This window comes from Vigna radiata, chromosome 8 (genome assembly GCF_000741045.1).
Source record: "Vigna radiata var. radiata cultivar VC1973A chromosome 8, Vradiata_ver6, whole genome shotgun sequence".
In the NCBI taxonomy this organism is placed as follows: domain Eukaryota; kingdom Viridiplantae; phylum Streptophyta; class Magnoliopsida; order Fabales; family Fabaceae; genus Vigna; species Vigna radiata.
This window is the reverse complement of record NC_028358.1, coordinates 36239173-36257009: the sequence shown is the minus strand read 5'-3', so window position 1 is coordinate 36257009 and position 17837 is coordinate 36239173. Positions and strand designations below refer to the sequence as shown.

Below are 17837 nucleotides of genomic sequence, written 5' to 3'. Positions count from 1 at the left end.
ACACAATACACCAAAAGGGCAATGGTACAATGACACGCCTATGTGGCAAAAACATTCAAATGACACACTACTTTTCACCTTTTTCTTCTAAAATTACTCTTTTATCTTCAATAAATGTTAAAAAGGAGTGGACCCCACCGTGTCAAATGAATGTTTTTTCAAAAATGTGTGTCAAAATATCTTTATTCTACACGAAAATTGCACAAAAATAATATAATTAAGATTATAACAAAAGAATAAATATCTTAAAAATATATGAATAAACTTTGCAAATATTCAAGAGGTTTACTAACAATCTAAAAGAAATGAAAAGATTGAATTTTCAAAATAAAATAAAAAAATAAATTTGTTAAACTACTTAATAAATTATGAGTGTTTTAACAACCTAAAAAAAAGTAAATATATAGATATACATTCGTATCTTCATACTGAATCACTTAATTTCTAAAAATTAATAATTAATTATACCATATTGACATCCATACTTCATCAATATATATGTTACCATGAAAATATTCGAGAAAAATAACTTGAAAAACAAAGTTATTTGCCATGTCTTTTGTCACCATGTGTTTATGGTTGTACAAGTAGTCTCGAGGTACAACTTACAACAACTCAGCCTATTCTTGCCGTAACTTTTGTTTTGTCGCGCCTTTCCGACACTACGGTCTCTGCTACAACAACGTATCCATTGAGATCTCTGACGGTGGCTCTGCATCCGCCACCGTCCGATCTCCTCATACTCATCTGTGCCAGACGACAGCGTTTCGAGATCTGCCAATTCTCTCAGTGACAGGTTTCAACCTTCTTCACTCTCAATTCTAATCCATCGTTTCTATTTGCTCTTATTTCGAATTTACAGGCTATCTTAGTTTCTGTTGAGTATAGTTTAAGTGACTTTCTTCGGTGTATTCGATCTAGATTTGCAATTTCAGATGCTTAAGGTTGCATGTCAAAGTATTGTTGAAAATCACGTGATTATGACAATTCTTCAGTTTGTGATTGTAATTTCGAACATTTTAAGTTAAGAGGCATTCCAGGGTCCCTGATCTTCGTGCAAGTATGTTTTTACTGCATTTTGGAACTTCCTTCTTGTTAGTAACAGAGCGTAGAGTAATGCTAGTGGTAGCTTCTCCTTCTTTTTTTTTTTTTAATAATATCGCTGGTAATGGGAGAGTTGGGTCACGAAATTGTAACTCGTTGTAAAATTATGCATCTAATAAATGTGAGATCATAATGTAGTTACTGACCAGTCCTTTTACTTGGCATCAGTTGGCATGACTTAAGCAGCTCTGCTAGATTGGAAACAATCAAGAAAAAATAAAAGCTCAATCCATTTTGATGGCATTCAGAGTGTGGCAATATATTTTTATCCCTTTGAGAATTTTGATGTGTACTTTTCTGTTAAAATAACCGAGAGGGTGTGAGTAGATTACTCTTAAATTTTGTTATGATATCATATTTTGGCTACGTATATGGTACTCACGAGACTTGGACAGTTATTAGCCATAGTAAAACACTAACATTGCAGTGTCAGCAGGGGTTAAAGTTACATTTGATTTCAAATTTGCTAACTCCCATCTTGACTCAATAGTTTATTTGAGTTTGCTCGTGTTTACCCAAAAAGGAATTTGAGAGTTAGTCAAGTCGTTCTCTACCCGCAATTGTAGACTCTTATGAGTTTACCGATTAACTTAAGAGTTTGACAACCTTGCTTCTAATATTTAAAATTGATTGTATTCTCATGTCCATGCTTCCCACTTTTACTCGTATGGATTTTTTATGTGTGTTCTGTAGAGAATTTGTCATTCAGAGCAGTAGCCTGTTTATGACAGTTAATTTGACAATTTAAAATTAAAGGTGATTTGAAAAGTTCTTCCTAGTGTAAAGGAGTGCTGGAGAGATATGGAAGTCAACAATTGGCATAAGGAGCTTACATATGATGAGTGGGTACCAGTTACTGTATCTGGTGCTCGCCCAGGTCCTCGCTACAAGGTTTGCTTCTCTTCCTTTTCTTGATTTATTAGAGAATAGAATAATAGAAGATTAGCTGGAAAAATAGGCTAGATATCTTTTCTAGCAAAACCATAAAAAGGATTCCTGATTGGATCTTGTTATGAGTTATTTGTTTTGCTTTTGAATGCTAGAAATCGTTAGGCATTCTAGGCTTCTTATGTGAAGTCTTTCCTTTGCCTTGTTCCCGATTCTTACTCCATGTATTCTTCACTGTAGCATGCTGCAGCAGTAGTTGATGAAAAATTATACATTGCTGGTGGGAGTCGTAATGGCCGACACTTATCTGATGTTCAGGTATTTGGTATGCACCAATGCTTTTGAATCTCAGACTTGTTGTTGTGTGTCATGTGATTTAGCTGTTTGCAGGTTTTTGATTTAAGAAATTTGACGTGGTCCTCTCTGAAACTAAAAGCAAATGTTGAAAAAGAGGATGGCGATAGCTCACAGGAAATTCTTCCTGCCACATCTGGTCACAGTATGGTAATTTATAAGACAACTCTTTTGATGCACATCTGTGCTTATAGTATGAAATTTCTCCAGTTTGGCTACTAATGAACGATGAGTGTTAGTGGTAAATGGATATTATTGATATTTGATTTGTTCTGATATGAATAGATTTGGAAATTTCTGCAGATTAGGTGGGGGGAGAAACTACTTCTTCTTGGTGGCAGTTCACGGGACTCTTCGGCTGAATTAACAGGCTAGTATCTATACAATGTTTTTTATACTGGGAGAAAATCATACAAGTGCCTGATTATTTCATATTCATTCATGGCATGTTATTGCATGATAACACGTAAAAAACTCATAATGTTTATTGAACTTCTCGCAGTTCGATACATTGACATTGAAACAAGCCAGTTTGGAGTTATTAAGACTTCTGGAAATGTCCCAGTAAGTGTGTTCATTGATTTAAAAGCTTGACGTTCTGTTCTTGGATGTTGATTTTTTTTGTTTGGTTAACGTTTTCAATGTCCTACTCTAAAAGTTTGATATAGTTTAATTGTGCTTATGAATCCGTGTAGCCAGCCCCAGTTAGTGGGATGAGGATTGGTTGTTACTGTTGATTATCTTTATACTTTCTTTTCTTTTTGAATCATGTATGCAGAATATTCAATTAAGTAGTGTTTCTTTGTATTATCTGTATATGTAAGATGGAAGTCACTTTGTTTATAGTTGAATAGATATTTGAATGTTTTCAACTTATTTTCCCAGGTAGCTCGTGTGGGACATTCTGCAACATTAGTTGGTTCAAGAGTGATATTGTTTGGTGGAGAAGATATGAGCAGGAAGCTGTTGAATGATGTCCATGTTCTCGATCTGGAAAGTATGAATTGGGAAATGATAGAGACTAGGTAAGTGGTACCAATTTTACACTTTCAGAAACTGTTTTCATGCTTTAGATTAGTTCCATATGGCTGACCACGCCAATTTCTTGGATTTTGATAGCCAGACTCCTCCAGCTCCTAGATACGATCATGCAGCTTCTATTCAAGGACAGCGCTACCTTCTAATATTTGGTGGTTGCTCTCATTCTGTCTTCTTCAATGATCTTCATTTATTAGACATGCAAACAGTAAGTGAATAGAATTTACCAACTTTTTCTTTGCATGCTTAATTAAATCAAAGTATTATTAAGCTTGTTTCTTCCATTCTAGGGTGATCAGTAAATTCTGTATAATAATGTGCAAAACTGATTTTTGATATGATACTCTTACTGTAGTGTATACTAGAAAGAAAAAATATACGAGATTTAAGGCATGTGTGCATTGGTGGGGATTGAGGGAATAATATTCACTGTGATAGCAACAGAGTCAGAGGTATCTAAGATAGTGGGAATTATACCTCCTTCAGAGAATGTAGCACATACTATTACTAGAAATGAGAATTGAGTAAAAACATTGGGAAAGAAGCAGCAGACCCTTGAATAGTTCATACTATTTTTTTATCCATTTTATTCATTAATTTTGGGCGAGAGGGTTCTCTAGTATATGGAACTTTATCCTGTTACTGATATATTGAAATCAGTAACTGACATAAAGGACTTTCAATAAGAAATCAATAATGCGGATCCTGTTTTTTCAGTATCCTATCCTATGATATGAAAATTCCAGCTCCTTCAAATTTCAGAATTATGGGACAGATGGTTTTATCTGGCTTCTTTATGGATTACTGCCAATGAATGGGCATTTTGCCTTTCTCTTTAAAAAACCCAAAAGCATTACGATTTTGCCTACCAGATTGCTTTGCAGACTGCAGAGCATGTTGATGTTTCGAGTAGCTATTAGCTATAGCTTTTGGTCTAATGGTGAACGCTCAACCCACTAAAGTTTAGTCATGATTTTATCTATAAATATATACTAGTCTTGGATCAACGTTTTGATGAATCATGAAATAGCCTTCAATGGTTGTTGAGGAAAAACTTGTTAACATTTAACTGCAGCAACCAGTGATACTACTTACTGATTAAGGGAGAAAAATCACTAGGGATGCTGCTAAATGAAGTTGGAATATCCATCTTAAATTTTGTCCTGAATACTTGGATAAGAACAAATGAAATGAACTCCATGGTAGTACTTTGTTCCACTAAGGCTTATTCCTGTAATTTGATGGAATTGTGGACCGTCAAGGTGTCAAGGCATTCGGCTAATATTTACTGATAATTTAGGAACATAAATGTATTTGGTTGATAAGCTATCTTTACTCAAAGATATTACCTTAACAAACAATTATGTGAGTGAATTTAGTTTAAAGTATGTGCAGGTGGCTAGTAAAATACTTGGTATGTTAGTGAGAATATTCCGTAGGTGATGCTTGGAACAAATAGAAGCAGACATTTGTTAAAGCAGTAGTTATTCTCTTTTTATGAGAATATGTATCTAATGTAGATCTGCTTCTCCACTGGAATTTTTCATAACAAAATTTATGTGAAGTATAAGTGTTCGTGTTGTGTTTTTTTATTTTTTTCTGAAATTTGTATCCATTGGAGACTTCATTCAATGAAAAGGCTAAGAACTGGTAAACAGTTGGAAGAAACAGAATTTGTATGTTAACTGTGTGCAATGTATAATCACAGGTTTCCCTTTTCAAAGGTAAGCCTAAGTAAGGAAATAACACAAGATAGGGAAAACAAAATCTCACGATATCATAAAGATAAACTACACTTATCTCTGTTACTTTTCAACACAAACTTTGCAATTGACGATGACTAGTGTACATATTTACAACACATACACTTTTTTTCATCTCGTGCTTTGCAAGTACTATTGTTTGTAAATATCTATTTACATATGTTTGCTTCTTAAGTCAAGTGTTAAGTTGCAAGCATAATGCTTATTTTGCTTACTTTGTTCACCTGGACCTTGTAATCCATGGAAGGAAGGGGAAGAAGAATCTCAATATTCCTTTTAAACAAACTTTTGATTGATTTCAATTTACATTTACCTTTCCAGAAATTGTTTGAGTTTTGGCCATTGATCTTCCAAGTAGTTTTTTCCCCATACAAGTTTACAATTGAACATATATTGATCTAACAATCTTGCTTGGTTCAGATGGAGTGGTCCCAACCACAAACTCAAGGTAATTTAGTATCTCCAAGGGCTGGTCATGCTGGTGTCACTATTGATGAAAGCTGGTATATAGTTGGTGGTGGAGATAATAAAAGTGGTATGTGATTATTTTATTTTTGAAATTATAAAGAAATAGTCTCAGAGAAGTACAAAATAAAACTTCAGGGAAGCGGATAAAATATTCTTCAAAATAGAAATCCAATAATTCAGCATGTAAGTTCACTCCATGTGCATGTCAGAAATAATAACTTCCTTGAAATTGCATTGGGCTTTGCCCTACTGTGAAACCGGAAACAGAACCTTCTTGAAACAAATCTGGGTGGATGGGGAGGCCTCATACTCCAACCATATCATCAAACACAGTATAAACCACACTTTTCAAAAACAATTGGCCTCCTTGTTTCAATTAAAACCTTAAATGAACCACAAAAATTGCGTAAAAGGGAAGAGGATGGGTAAACTACTGTTGTATCAATTGTCTGTACATTATAGGTTAGTCTTTATTCTTCATGGATGTATGATTATCTAATTTGCAAAACAGGTTGCCCTGAAACCCTGGTGTTAGACATGTCTAAGCTTGTATGGTCAGTATTGACTGTTGTGAAGCAAAAAGATCCACTTTCCAGTGAGGTAATTACTCGGTGAAATATTTTATTTTTTTTGTATTTTTAATATTTCAAGGAATATTATTGGAGGATTGTCATTCTCTCTTCTCCATAGTCAGTATTAGAGTTGGTTACCATACCTGTGATTGTTTATTTGAGGCTGTTTTATTATGACTATATATGTATTTAGGATTTGAGTCTGTTCCTGTAGACTTACTTTGCCTTGACTTGATAGGAACTTTGTTTTGTATCTTCAATTTCAGTTGATTGGGATCATGTTTTCTCCTAAACACTGGAGTAGGGATACCTAACTTTGTACAGTTAATGAGAGACCTAGGACATTCACTTTTTTATTGATCTGTTTAGACGAAGGTGAGAGTGGGTAGAGTCTAGAATGACAATCTCCATGTATATGCTTACATCACTGTTTGAAAAAGAAATTTGTTGAGTGTTGATTGTTTCACTATGCAAGATCAGATCCTCACTGAGACGTGGGTTCTATCTTTTGCATGCAGAACATGTTTATAATTCATTGAATTGTTTTTTTGTTTAAAACACCTATTCCTTCACAAAGTCTGATGCAGTCAAAAGGAAAGGGGGAGGAATCTTTTTCCATAGAAATCAAATTCATTAAGTTAAGCAAGCTTGGGGGTACATACATTACAAAGTCAAGGAAATACATCTAAAATTACGAAGTTGCTGTAGTATTCCTGCTAAGGTTGGAAGCAAGTGTACGGTACTGTGTAACTGAGTATTCACAGAGCTCCAGATTAGTGGAAATTAGCGAGCGAGCATATTTATTAACAGAGAGGCTCCAAGGCCACATGTAATGTTGCAAGCAGAGTAGTTGAACATAAAATAGTAGGAGGTCCATCACTTGCATCAGAAACAAAAGCGTAGGATCTTCCAGATTTGAGGAAGAAAGTAAGCAACTCCTCTTATGTATTATATACCGAAGATTGACGTAGAATTTAAGGAATTTATTGAATGAAAATACAAAAAAATAAACTATATAAGAAGACGGTAAGGGCTGTATCCTTGGGAGATACAGTAGCAACACCATAAGGGCACCTTGAAGATGAATAAAGGGAAAGCTAGAAAGAAGAAATAAAGTGGCACCTCAACCTTTTTTGACTTGCTAACATTAACCAATTGAAATGAGGTGCCGGCTCTTTATTTGTAATTGAGTACAAAAATGATTGTTTAAGCAATTGTTTGTACTGAAATAAATAACAACAATTCAATCCTGTTATGTTTATGTATTTATCTACTGATTTTTACCATTGCCAGGGTCTTAGTGTCTGTTCGGCAACAGTTGATGGAGAAAAGTATCTGTTAGCTTTTGGAGGCTATAATGGGAGGTACAGCAACGAGGTATGTGATGTAAAGTATTTTTGTTGTCTATGGAAGACAGGATTTATTTATTTTTTTTTAAGGAAGACTGATTTATGTGCTTTTGCTACTGCCTGTCCCTGTTATCCTTAATAATGGTTTATATATAATCACACTCTCTCTTGCTTACAATAGTTTGATGTCATTTTTCATCAATTCTAGCCATCGGAGAGTTTTTGTACTTTGATTGGTCCTTTTTGCAATATGCATGGTTTTTCTCCGCAGCTTGATTGCTTGGTTGTAAGGGTCGGCAAAAAATCTGTTTGCATTAAACTGCTCTAATTTTGCTCTGCTCTGATCGATTAAAAGATCCATTCCCTTAAATCTGTTTTTCATTTGGATCCATATTTTAATCCATTTTCCATATCAGATTTCCATTTTGTTTATATGGATTTAAAAAACTGGAAAATCCAAATTTTCAATCTTAGTTGGCAGCGGGCTCAGCTTTGCTTTCTAGTCTTGTTTTTGGACTGAATGGACACTTGATATTAAAAAAAGTGCAACTTGGATCCCTGTAAATTCGATTGGTTAGACATCATGGCCGAAGCTTTTGCAATGTAATGTATGTGTGATGATGTATCTTGTTTGTGGCTATAACTATGCACTGATATATATATATATATATTGTACATGATAATTAGTTTTAATTTAATAATTCAGTAATTGATAGTAGATATTATTTGAATATTTAAATTATTTTATTTTGTTGGATATTATATTGACATTTAGATGGTTGTATTTTTTTTAATGTTAAGAATTTGCATAATATATTATCTTTAGTCTTTGATATTACTAAATTATGATATTATATTATTTTAATATTTTATATATTATTTAAATTTTTTATATATTTATATATTAGATGAAATAGTTGCTTTATTTTTAAAAAATACATATTTAAATTTAAAAAAAGTAATTTTTATTAAAAAAATATATGGATCTAAAAATTCATTTTTGATTGTTTTTATAAAAAAATGGATTTGGATTCAAAATCTAAATATTTGGATTGGATTTCCTAAAATCCAATCTATGACCATCCCTACTTGGTTGTGTGATTCTACGCTGCTTGCTCATCTGAACATGCATGCCTGTTCATTTGGGCCATATATGCCCTCTTGGTTTCTTTTGGAAATGGAAACAACTTGAACCCTTCCTTGTTGAATTGTTCGAGAGTCCAGACTGTGTTAGGATTTTTCTACACACAAAGAGAACAAATAATTGTTCCCTTGGGGGGAAAAGGAGAATAGTTGTAGAACAGAAAGAATAAATTCTGTATTTTTGAAGTAAGAACTACAATCCTTTACACAAGGGTAATTACCTGTCAAAAATAACGTCAAAGCTCCTTTTCTAATCTTCCTCTCCCTAACTGATTCTTAACTATCTTAACAATATTCTGTTACCTCTTATTACACTAGTGGCCTTTCTTCCTTCTATGTATAGTAGCAAAGCTTTTGGTTCAGCCTGTGGTTGACCTCGATTCTCTTTCTTAAGAGACTGCCTGCCTGTTTGGACATATGCCTCTCTTGTTTTAGCTTCACTTGAAAACTTGAAAGTTTTTTGGACTTCCTACTCCATCTTATGTGTATATTTTGCAGAGAGTACTTTAATAAAAAGGAAGCTAAGGGAATTCTGATGAATTTGGTGAAAAATTGGAAGGGAATGACTTGAAACTTGAAAAGCGAGTTCACATTCGTTTGCTTTTATCTTACTGTTAAACCACTAAAGAATAAATGGGTGAAAAATGTCACAGGTTAATTATGTGATAACATTGCAAAACGGGGTGTTAGCGAAGTATGAATTTTCATAACCATGTAGAAGAAGTGCTTTCAAATAAAGCTACACGAGGGTGAATATTTTTTAATGTGATATTGGGATTCATTAAGAACATTTCACTAAATTACCCTCGAATTGCTAAGTTCTTTTTTTTAACAAAAAGGCTACTGGAATAATTCCAAGAATGTCAAGTAGGTTGGTGGAATTAATAAGACTAAGGATGCCCCATGCTTTTGCTAGCTGATGTTGGGCAGTGAGAGACATCTTCACAAGAACAAATATCTAATGTTTTTATTGTTTTTGCGGATCAGAATGTTGAGGTCAGTGATTGAACAAGCTTGAAAAGATAAGGTTACTAAAAGGACTAAGAGAAACTTGGAGAATATTGCATAAAGTTTCCTCAGGTTGTTTCGTCATGATAGAAAAGTGGTTAAAATGGAATGTGGTCCAATTGAAAAGACCTTGGACTAAATGGTTATTAAAAATTTGGTATTTGGTATTAACAAAAGTGAATGGCATTGATTATCTACGTTCCTAGTGGGACAAGACTGATTGTTGTACCATGCAAATTGATTTAATTCAACTCAAATAAACTGGTTTCTATTATGACTGCAAATTGTGTTTTATGCCACAGAATACGAGTTTGCTAATTTTACATATTTTTAGGGGAGTTCTATTAATTAATGTTTTGGTATTGCATATAATGGATTCTGTGGCTGATGGCTTGGTCACTTGCAAATTTAGGTTTTTGTTATGAGACCCAAGGAAAAAGACATTGTACGTCCTAAGATTTTCCAATCACCTGCTGCCGCTGCCGCTGCAGCTTCTGTTACTTCTGCTTATGCGTTGTCTAAATCAGAGAAGTTGGATTTCATGCAACTAGATGATATGAATTCCAACTCACATGTAAATGGTCATTCTAAAGACGATGTGACGGACAAATTTGAAGCAATTAAAGAAGAGAAACGAATATTGGAATTGTCAATTGCAGAAGTCAGGGCTGAAAATTCTAAGATTGGAGGCGAGATAGAAGAGTTAAATAATACTCATGCTGAGTTGTCCAAGGTATTATTGCGGTTTTGATATGAAGGTGTGCTATAATTTAATTGATAGGTGTTATTTTTCATAATTAAATATGTATTTCAGGAACTCCAGTCAGTCCAGGGACAACTTGTGGCTGAGAGATCAAGATGCTTTAACTTGGAGGTACAGATTCACTTTCCTATTTTTGGAGTATAATATGGCTTCATGCTCGTGTAGAATTGAGTATAATAAAAATGTTCGTTTCCAGGCCAAAATTGCAGAACTCCAGAAGTTGCTGGAATCAATGCAGTCAGTGGAGGAAGAGGTACAAGCTCTTCGTGAAAAGAATTCTGCTCTGGACCAGGAAATGGAGCTTGCTGCAACAGCACAGAGACAGAGTTCCGGTGGAGTTTGGCGATGGTTTGGTGGGAGTGAGAAATGAGAAGTATGAGGTCATGGCAGCAATGTCAACTGAAAGTGATATATTGAGTCTGAGGAACCTTAACAGGTTATATTCTATTTTTTTTATTTTTTTCATTTAGAAAATAAAATTTCTTTGTTACAGAACTTTTAAGTTATCATCTTGAGTTGAAATGATTGATGGACTCCAATTTTGAAGCACTGAAGACTGAAACTTTCGAGATGGGTACATAATCTTTTTGAATTTGTAATGCGTACCTAGACAGGTTTACTTTTGACTGATACATTTCATGCTCAACTGTCCATTAAATTTATAGGATTTACCTTTTATTTGATTGTATTCATTTGATTATATTGGAATCTGATTGACATGATTTATTCCATTTTAAATATAACTAGCTAGGATGTTCGATTGCCAATGATCACTGGGTGGTGAGCGGATTTGTTATCTCTATGTAAAAGATGCGAGTTTTGGAGTGTCGTTGATTGATCACATCAAGAATTAATATTGGTAGATTTCGTGTGAGCGGAAGAATGCTCATTTCATTGTTGTGAATTGATATCCAATGTAGAGAACAGAAGTTTAAGTGTCCTTAAGAAGGAAGATGATTTTAGGGGAGTTAGTGTATTTGCATTGAAATCGGTATTTTCTGTGGGTTATACAAGAGACGACGAATAACATTGTGCACGTTACGTCATCAATAATAGGAAAATGAAAACTGACTTGTTAAGTTTACCATATTTATTGGTTGTCAAAATTAAAGAGAATTTTTGTATTAGTTTTTTTAAAAAAGGAAAATAATTGAGCCAATAGTTATAAGATGAGGAAAACATTGCTCAAGCATAATTACAGAATTAGTTGATCCTGAGGTGTTGAAGGTCCAATTTCATCTAACTATCTAGTTGGAGATAAACTAAATATTGGGGGCAGTATCTTCCTGCACTACCATTTTTTTTTTCATTTTGTCTTTTTTTTTTTTAATTTTGAATTTGTGCAATTCAGAATTGCACCATCTAAAAGTTAAAAATAACTTTTTAGTTGTATAACTTAAAAAGAATAAAATGTAAAAAAAAAAAAAAGAAATATGCGAGTATATGAAGAAATTTATGGAGGTGCTGCGTTGTACCTCTATTGTTTCTTCTTGCACTTGCATATGGAATGTCTAAAATGTTCATGCTTTAATTCTGAAATTTAAAAACATATTATCGATTTCTCCATTACACTAAATTTCATTGAAAATATATCTTCCATAATTATAAATGTAATAAAATATTTGAAATATACTTTTAGATTTAAATATATATTCCGGGTTTTACAATCAATTTCTAATATATTTTTGAATTTTGAATTGTATAATTAACTATAATATATTTTTAAGTTTTTTTTGTTGTGTACTTTGAAATAGATTTTTGAACTAATTTTACAACGAATAGACAATTTTCACTTTTCGTAAACCTATTGTGGAAGAAGACATTAAGATGGTAAAATTATTATTGAGTTTTGCTTATGCCGGTTTGTTATTTTCACAACCCCTATTTTCTCTATTCTCAGATCCTATCTTTCTTTTTAATTAAATTCTTAATAATAATAATAATAATAAAAAAGACAACAGAACTCATAAACTCAATGAGATGAAAACCACAGGCAATATTCTTTATTAAGAAATATCTATTTGGAGTAGAGTCTCGAAGATGAGTTCTGATTCACTGTGTTCTTCTCTCCTTTATGCCAACATTAAATATCCCCTCAGCCTGCACGAGTAAATATAGGACAAACAATTTGATATATATCCTAAAAAACAGTGAAACATTCTGGGATACTGTCACTTCTACTTGTTCTTCATAGCTTGGAGACAGGTTGAAATTTGCTTTGTGAAACAAGATCCTTCCGCAATATCTTGCCAGCAGCTGACTTTGGAATAGTGTCAATGAAACTCACCTTTCTCACTTTCTTATATGGAGCCACCTGAAAATTCTCCATTTTATTTTATGTACATTAAAAGATAATTAAAATTAACACAGCTAATACAAGCTACCTGGCCTGCTACAAATTGAATGATTTGGTCTTCTGAGAGTTCAGAACCAGCTGCTCTCACCACATATGCCATTGGTATCTGTCCAGTTTCTTCATCTTCCAACCTGCATCATATCTTTGTTTCCACATCAGAAATTCACACAGATTATGAATAGTAAGAGGGCAAAACGTGAGAGATTAACACACGGTATAACTGCTGCATCAGCTATAAGAGGGTGACTTAGCAGCACAGACTCCAGTTCTGCAGGAGCCACCTGAGACAAGCAGAATGTTGTATTTACTGATACAGTCATATTCTAGTTGAAAACTGAAACTTTTATGGCTTTCAGTACCTGATACCCGTTGTGCTTGATTAGCTCTTTTATCCGTTCAACTATGTGAACAAATCCATTATCATCAATGTAACTAAGATCACCAGTTCTCAACCAACCTTCTGAATCAATTGTTGAACTTGTTGCCTCCAAATTTCCCAGATATTCTTTCATAATGGTAGGACTTTTTAACCACAACTCTCCTTCTTTGTTAGGGGGCAAAGGCTTCCCCGTTTCAGTGTCTATAACTTTTGCAGAAAATGTTGGAATCAGCTTCCCACATGAATCTGGATGAGCTTTAGCATCTTTATCTGAGACAAAAAATGTTGCTCCACCACTACTTTCTGTTAGTCCATAACCTTGCCTTAGTTCAACCCATGGAAACATTTTCCTGAACTCCAGTGCCACTTCCTTGCTCAAAGGTGCAGCACCTGTCCCCATTCTTCTTAGGCTGGACAAGTCACAACTAGCTTTCCTTGAATGCTTCACTAGCGCAAGGATCACTGGTGGCACTGCTGGCACGTTGTTAACCTTGTGCTTCTGGATTGCATCAAGCATATCTTGGAAGTCAAACTTCTGCATCAAAACTGTTGTTATACCAACACACAACAATCCTAATCCAAAGAATACAAATCCATAGATGTGAAACATTGGAATGAAGGCCAAGAAAATATCATCTTGGGATCCACTGACATCAGCAGACCAGAGAATCAATCTCATTATGGAAATGAGATTTGCATGAGTTAAAACCACACCTTTGCTTATTCCCGTGGTCCCTGAAGAGTAAAATATAGCAGCAGTGTCTGACTGTGCCACAGGAACTTGCGGCAACTCGGTTGAATCATAACAACCTTCTATTAACTCTTCAACGGATAACATTCTGCCATCAGAAGAACGAGAAGTGAGAATTGTAGGAACCCCAGTTGGGACCAATTTGTGCAGCTCCTCTGGTGTTGAGATGGCTAGTTTAGCACCCGAATCACGCACTTGTTTCGCAATTTCTGATGCTGTGTTGATGGGGTTGGCAGTGGACAGAACTGCTCCAACGGACAACACAGCTAGACATATGGCCGAGTACAAGGTTGAGTTTGGTGACAATAAAAAAACCACATCACCTTTCCTAACCTCAAGTCCATGGAACAAAGCTGATGCAAGGGAGTAGGCAGACCTTCTCAGCTCACTATAGCTAACTCTCAGATTTGTTCTTGCATCAATGAATGCAGTTTTTGCCACAGCAAGGTGTGCTTGTGGGAACTGTGACAGCACAAAATGGGCAGTGTTGAGGTCTGGCTTTGTTGGGATTTCATGCTTAGTTTGAAGCTTAACTAGAGAGTGGTAGATGCCTATCCTAGAATTATAGCCACTTGTGTTACCAAATGGAGGCTGAGATATATCATATTGTTCTTCGTTGGATGACAAGATTTCCTCTGCTGACATTTTCTGCAAATTTGAGTTGTGCTGTTAATGCTAAGCTAATGTTGAAAGGCTGAGGCAAAAGGTGTGGGAACCATAATCAACATATATAAAAGGGTTATATTCGTGAAGTACAAGAACAAACATCGTTAACTATGTCAGGTGTAGCAAAGATAAAACAATAAATTTAATATTGCCGGCCAAGATGATTCAAAAGTGAATATGTTTTCCTCAATAATCGGATATACTTGGAAGGATGCACATGTTGTCTGCTTAATGCTTTTTCTTGGTTAGGGAAGGACCTAAAACGACAAAGAACGATATCTGAATTATACCATTAATAATTAGCTTTAATTGTTCCTTTATCTTCTTCTCATATAAGTTAAACTCAGATGACAAAATGGACACATCAATGAGACAATTACGAATTTTTTTCATATAAAATTCAAGTTGTATTTTTATTAAAGTTAAATGTAAGATGAAATCCAACCAGTAATAATTTGATAATACTTGTCTGCTCTCTACTACCAAATACACAAGATCATAGTGGAAATATAGAGATAGTAAAAGTAGGTTCAGATGTGGGTGGGTGTAGTTTCGATCTTAAAATTGTATTGATTGGAATGAGCACAATTAAATTAAAATTGGAAAAGGATAAAAGTTATCATTGGCATAAAAATATTTGTCTTGTTTTGGTATAAGAAATGTTAAAATGAAGTTATATATATTATTTTCAATAATCTTTGTTCGAATAAAATGAATTTTATATAATTGCATGTAATAAAAATGATGGATTATAAATACCTGGATTGGTTAGATAAAATTGAGAAGGAGCAGCACCAATTTTCCTTTAGAAAGCGAGAATGGAGATGTTTGAAAGAAGCGTGAAAGCGCTACACGCCCGAATCATTGTGATAACTGAACTAAACTTTCCTATATACATATATATATATATATATATATATATATATATATATATATATATATATATATATNAAATATGTATATATATATATATATATATATATATATATATATATATATATATATATATATATATATATATATATCACCACCATTATCTGTCACACAAAACCAGCACGTGAAGAATACGGCACACCGGCCATGGTCGGTATATACATTTCTAATATTTAAATTAAATCAATTAATGACCTTATACTCTGTAGCTATGTTCATATCTTTTTTATATGCTTTATCTTTGAGATGAGATATATTTAGAAGAATTTCATAAGAATACAGCTTAAATTAATTTTTCGAAGGATGAATAATTACTATCTTTAAAGATTTATGTATAGTGAATGTGTAAATCTTTTAAGATACAATTTTTTTTTAAAGAGTAAATATAAATATATGATTGAAGATAAATAGAAGAGAAAATAATAAGATGTTATATCAATCTTTATGTTCCTATTCATTTTCCAATAATTAGATACATTCAAACAGATATATTCCAACACACACATTAATATTTCAATAAAACATATGAAAAAACATATATTATTGCACAAGTTTTACATAAGAGATGGATTGAATGAAGTCTTAAGTTTTTCTGCGTTTTCACATTATAAAATACTTTTATTTTTTTCATTCACGATTTAATAACCACTTTCAGAAATTAATCTGATCATACAATTTGTTGAATGAAAATCAATATATATTAAATAAAAATATTAAATAATTATATAAATTAATAATGAGACCGTATAAGTCTAATATTTTATTATCATCCAATATAATGGTTGAACTCCGTTAATTCACAAAATATTAAACATTATACAGGAAGTGTGTTAAAAGAACAGCTCATTATATATATATATATATATATATATATATATATATATATATATATATATATATATATATATATAAATAAATATAAAAGTCTATAATTTATATAACTAAAATAAATTTTTAATTTCATTTTAGATAAGGAAAGGAAAAAAAAAAGGTTTATTTGGTTTACTAAAAATAATTGTAAAAGAGATAGGAAATAAAAAAATAATTAATTTACAATATATATGATTGAAAAAAAAATATAGACTATATTATTTTATCGCCAAATCCTTCTAAAATACGTAGGAATAATTTCATTCAAGAAAACATTTTTTTCTCTATTTTAAAACCAATTTAGGTAAAAAAAAAGAAAAAAGGGTGCAAATAAAAAATAAAAAAAAAATATTTTCAATATTTTTTTATACAATTTTATAATAAAAAAATTAAATGCAAAAACGTAGTTATATAGAGGCAAAATTATGAATATCTCACCTTCCTCATCCTTTGAAGCGTTACGTTTACACATTTTTAACAAACTACTTGATCATTCCGTTGACCTTATTTGTCGTGACAATCAAAGGTCATATCCCACCTTCTTTTTCACTTTAAATTGGGATCGCACATTCATTTTCACTCAATATTGTCTTCTTTTTTTCATACACCAATATCCTTTCAATAATTGTTTGTTTTCATTATATCTATATTTTGAAGGAAATTTTTTTTTAACAATATTATTTTAATATTTTTTTTATAATATACATATAACAGTTCATAATTGATTCGTTTTAAATATTTTTTTAAATATAAATTTAAATATACCAATAAAATAATGACATATATCTTATTATAAAAAAATTGTTAAAAAAATTATCAAATATCATGATTTTTTTTAAATATTTCCAAACGTTAGTATGGATTGAGAGTAGAAATGATAAAAAAAAAGTGAAAAAAATGGGAGTTTTTGAATTGCTTGATATAGAATGATTGATGGAAGAATAAAGAGTTCTACTTCTCTACCTTTTCTTTATACAAACAAACAATTCAACTTTTTTCTTTTCTTTCTTTTTCACTCTTTTATTCTCACTTTTTAATCTACCTAATAAGCAATTTTTATGAAATTAATAAATGTTGTATTTTATTAGAGTATTTATAAGATTTTATATTTTGTTATTTTTATTTTTAAATAAAAATTAAGTGAAATAAAAGTAGAATTAATTATAAGGTTAACAATAATAACAAAATGATTAATATTATCTTAAATTTTACAATTAACAGTTAAATAAGTATTGTTTCTGAACAATTTGAAATAACAATAGCTATTATATTACAAAATATATTTAAAATTTAAAATATTTGTTTAACTTTAGTATGACTATGAGCATAAGCCATTTTCTTTTCCATAATGACTAAAATAATGATGATAAGTCAACATAAATTGTTCTACATACACGGTTAAACCAACTATGTCCGCACATTGTTAAAAAAA

General features: G+C 32.3%; 2 protein-coding genes across 5 annotated transcripts; one reads left to right on the top strand and one right to left on the bottom strand.

Annotated features, from left to right (window-relative positions):
• The first annotated feature begins 551 nt into the window (after positions 1-551).
• On the top strand, positions 552-11217 carry LOC106772496 (acyl-CoA-binding domain-containing protein 4). 4 transcript variants are annotated; one of them, XM_022785376.1, is made up of 14 exons: positions 552-796; positions 1891-1995; positions 2233-2310; positions 2383-2496; positions 2650-2716; positions 2849-2910; positions 3232-3371; positions 3466-3592; positions 5568-5682; positions 6127-6215; positions 7481-7564; positions 10100-10420; positions 10502-10561; positions 10647-11217. In XM_022785376.1, exons 2-14 carry the CDS (start codon positions 1906-1908, stop codon positions 10818-10820), a joined length of 1521 nt encoding a protein of 506 aa, XP_022641097.1. In that variant the 5' UTR covers positions 552-796; positions 1891-1905; the 3' UTR covers positions 10821-11217. The 4 variants fall into 4 exon arrangements, with proteins under 4 accessions (XP_022641097.1, XP_014514409.1, XP_022641096.1 ...); XM_014658923.2 differs by having other exon boundaries at positions 1884-1995; XM_022785375.1 differs by having other exon boundaries at positions 1874-1995.
• A 1073-nt stretch (positions 11218-12290) lies between these two features.
• LOC106771195 (4-coumarate--CoA ligase-like 5) lies at positions 12291-15465 on the bottom strand. The gene is made up of 5 exons (XM_014657123.2): positions 15362-15465; positions 13166-14584; positions 13020-13087; positions 12835-12937; positions 12291-12764 (listed from the first exon to the last, which is right to left on the bottom strand). Exons 2-5 carry the CDS (start codon positions 14579-14581, stop codon positions 12639-12641), a joined length of 1713 nt encoding a protein of 570 aa, XP_014512609.1. The 5' UTR covers positions 14582-14584; positions 15362-15465; the 3' UTR covers positions 12291-12638.
• Between the last annotated feature and the right edge of the window lie 2372 nt (positions 15466-17837).

Coding starts and splice junctions, on each gene's coding strand:
- LOC106772496 (XM_022785376.1), top strand. CDS start 1,906: ATGGAAGTCAACAATTGGCATAAGGAGCTTACATATGATGAGTGGGTA. Junction 3,593..5,567: donor ATTTATTAGACATGCAAACA/GTAAGTGAATAG, acceptor TGCTTGGTTCAG/ATGGAGTGGTCCCAACCACA. Junction 6,216..7,480: donor AAGATCCACTTTCCAGTGAG/GTAATTACTCGG, acceptor TACCATTGCCAG/GGTCTTAGTGTCTGTTCGGC.
- LOC106771195 (XM_014657123.2), bottom strand. CDS start 14,581: ATGTCAGCAGAGGAAATCTTGTCATCCAACGAAGAACAATATGATATA. Junction 13,088..13,165: donor TCAAGCACAACGGGTATCAG/GTACTGAAAGCC, acceptor TGCTTGTCTCAG/GTGGCTCCTGCAGAACTGGA. Junction 12,765..12,834: donor TTCAATTTGTAGCAGGCCAG/GTAGCTTGTATT, acceptor GAGAATTTTCAG/GTGGCTCCATATAAGAAAGT.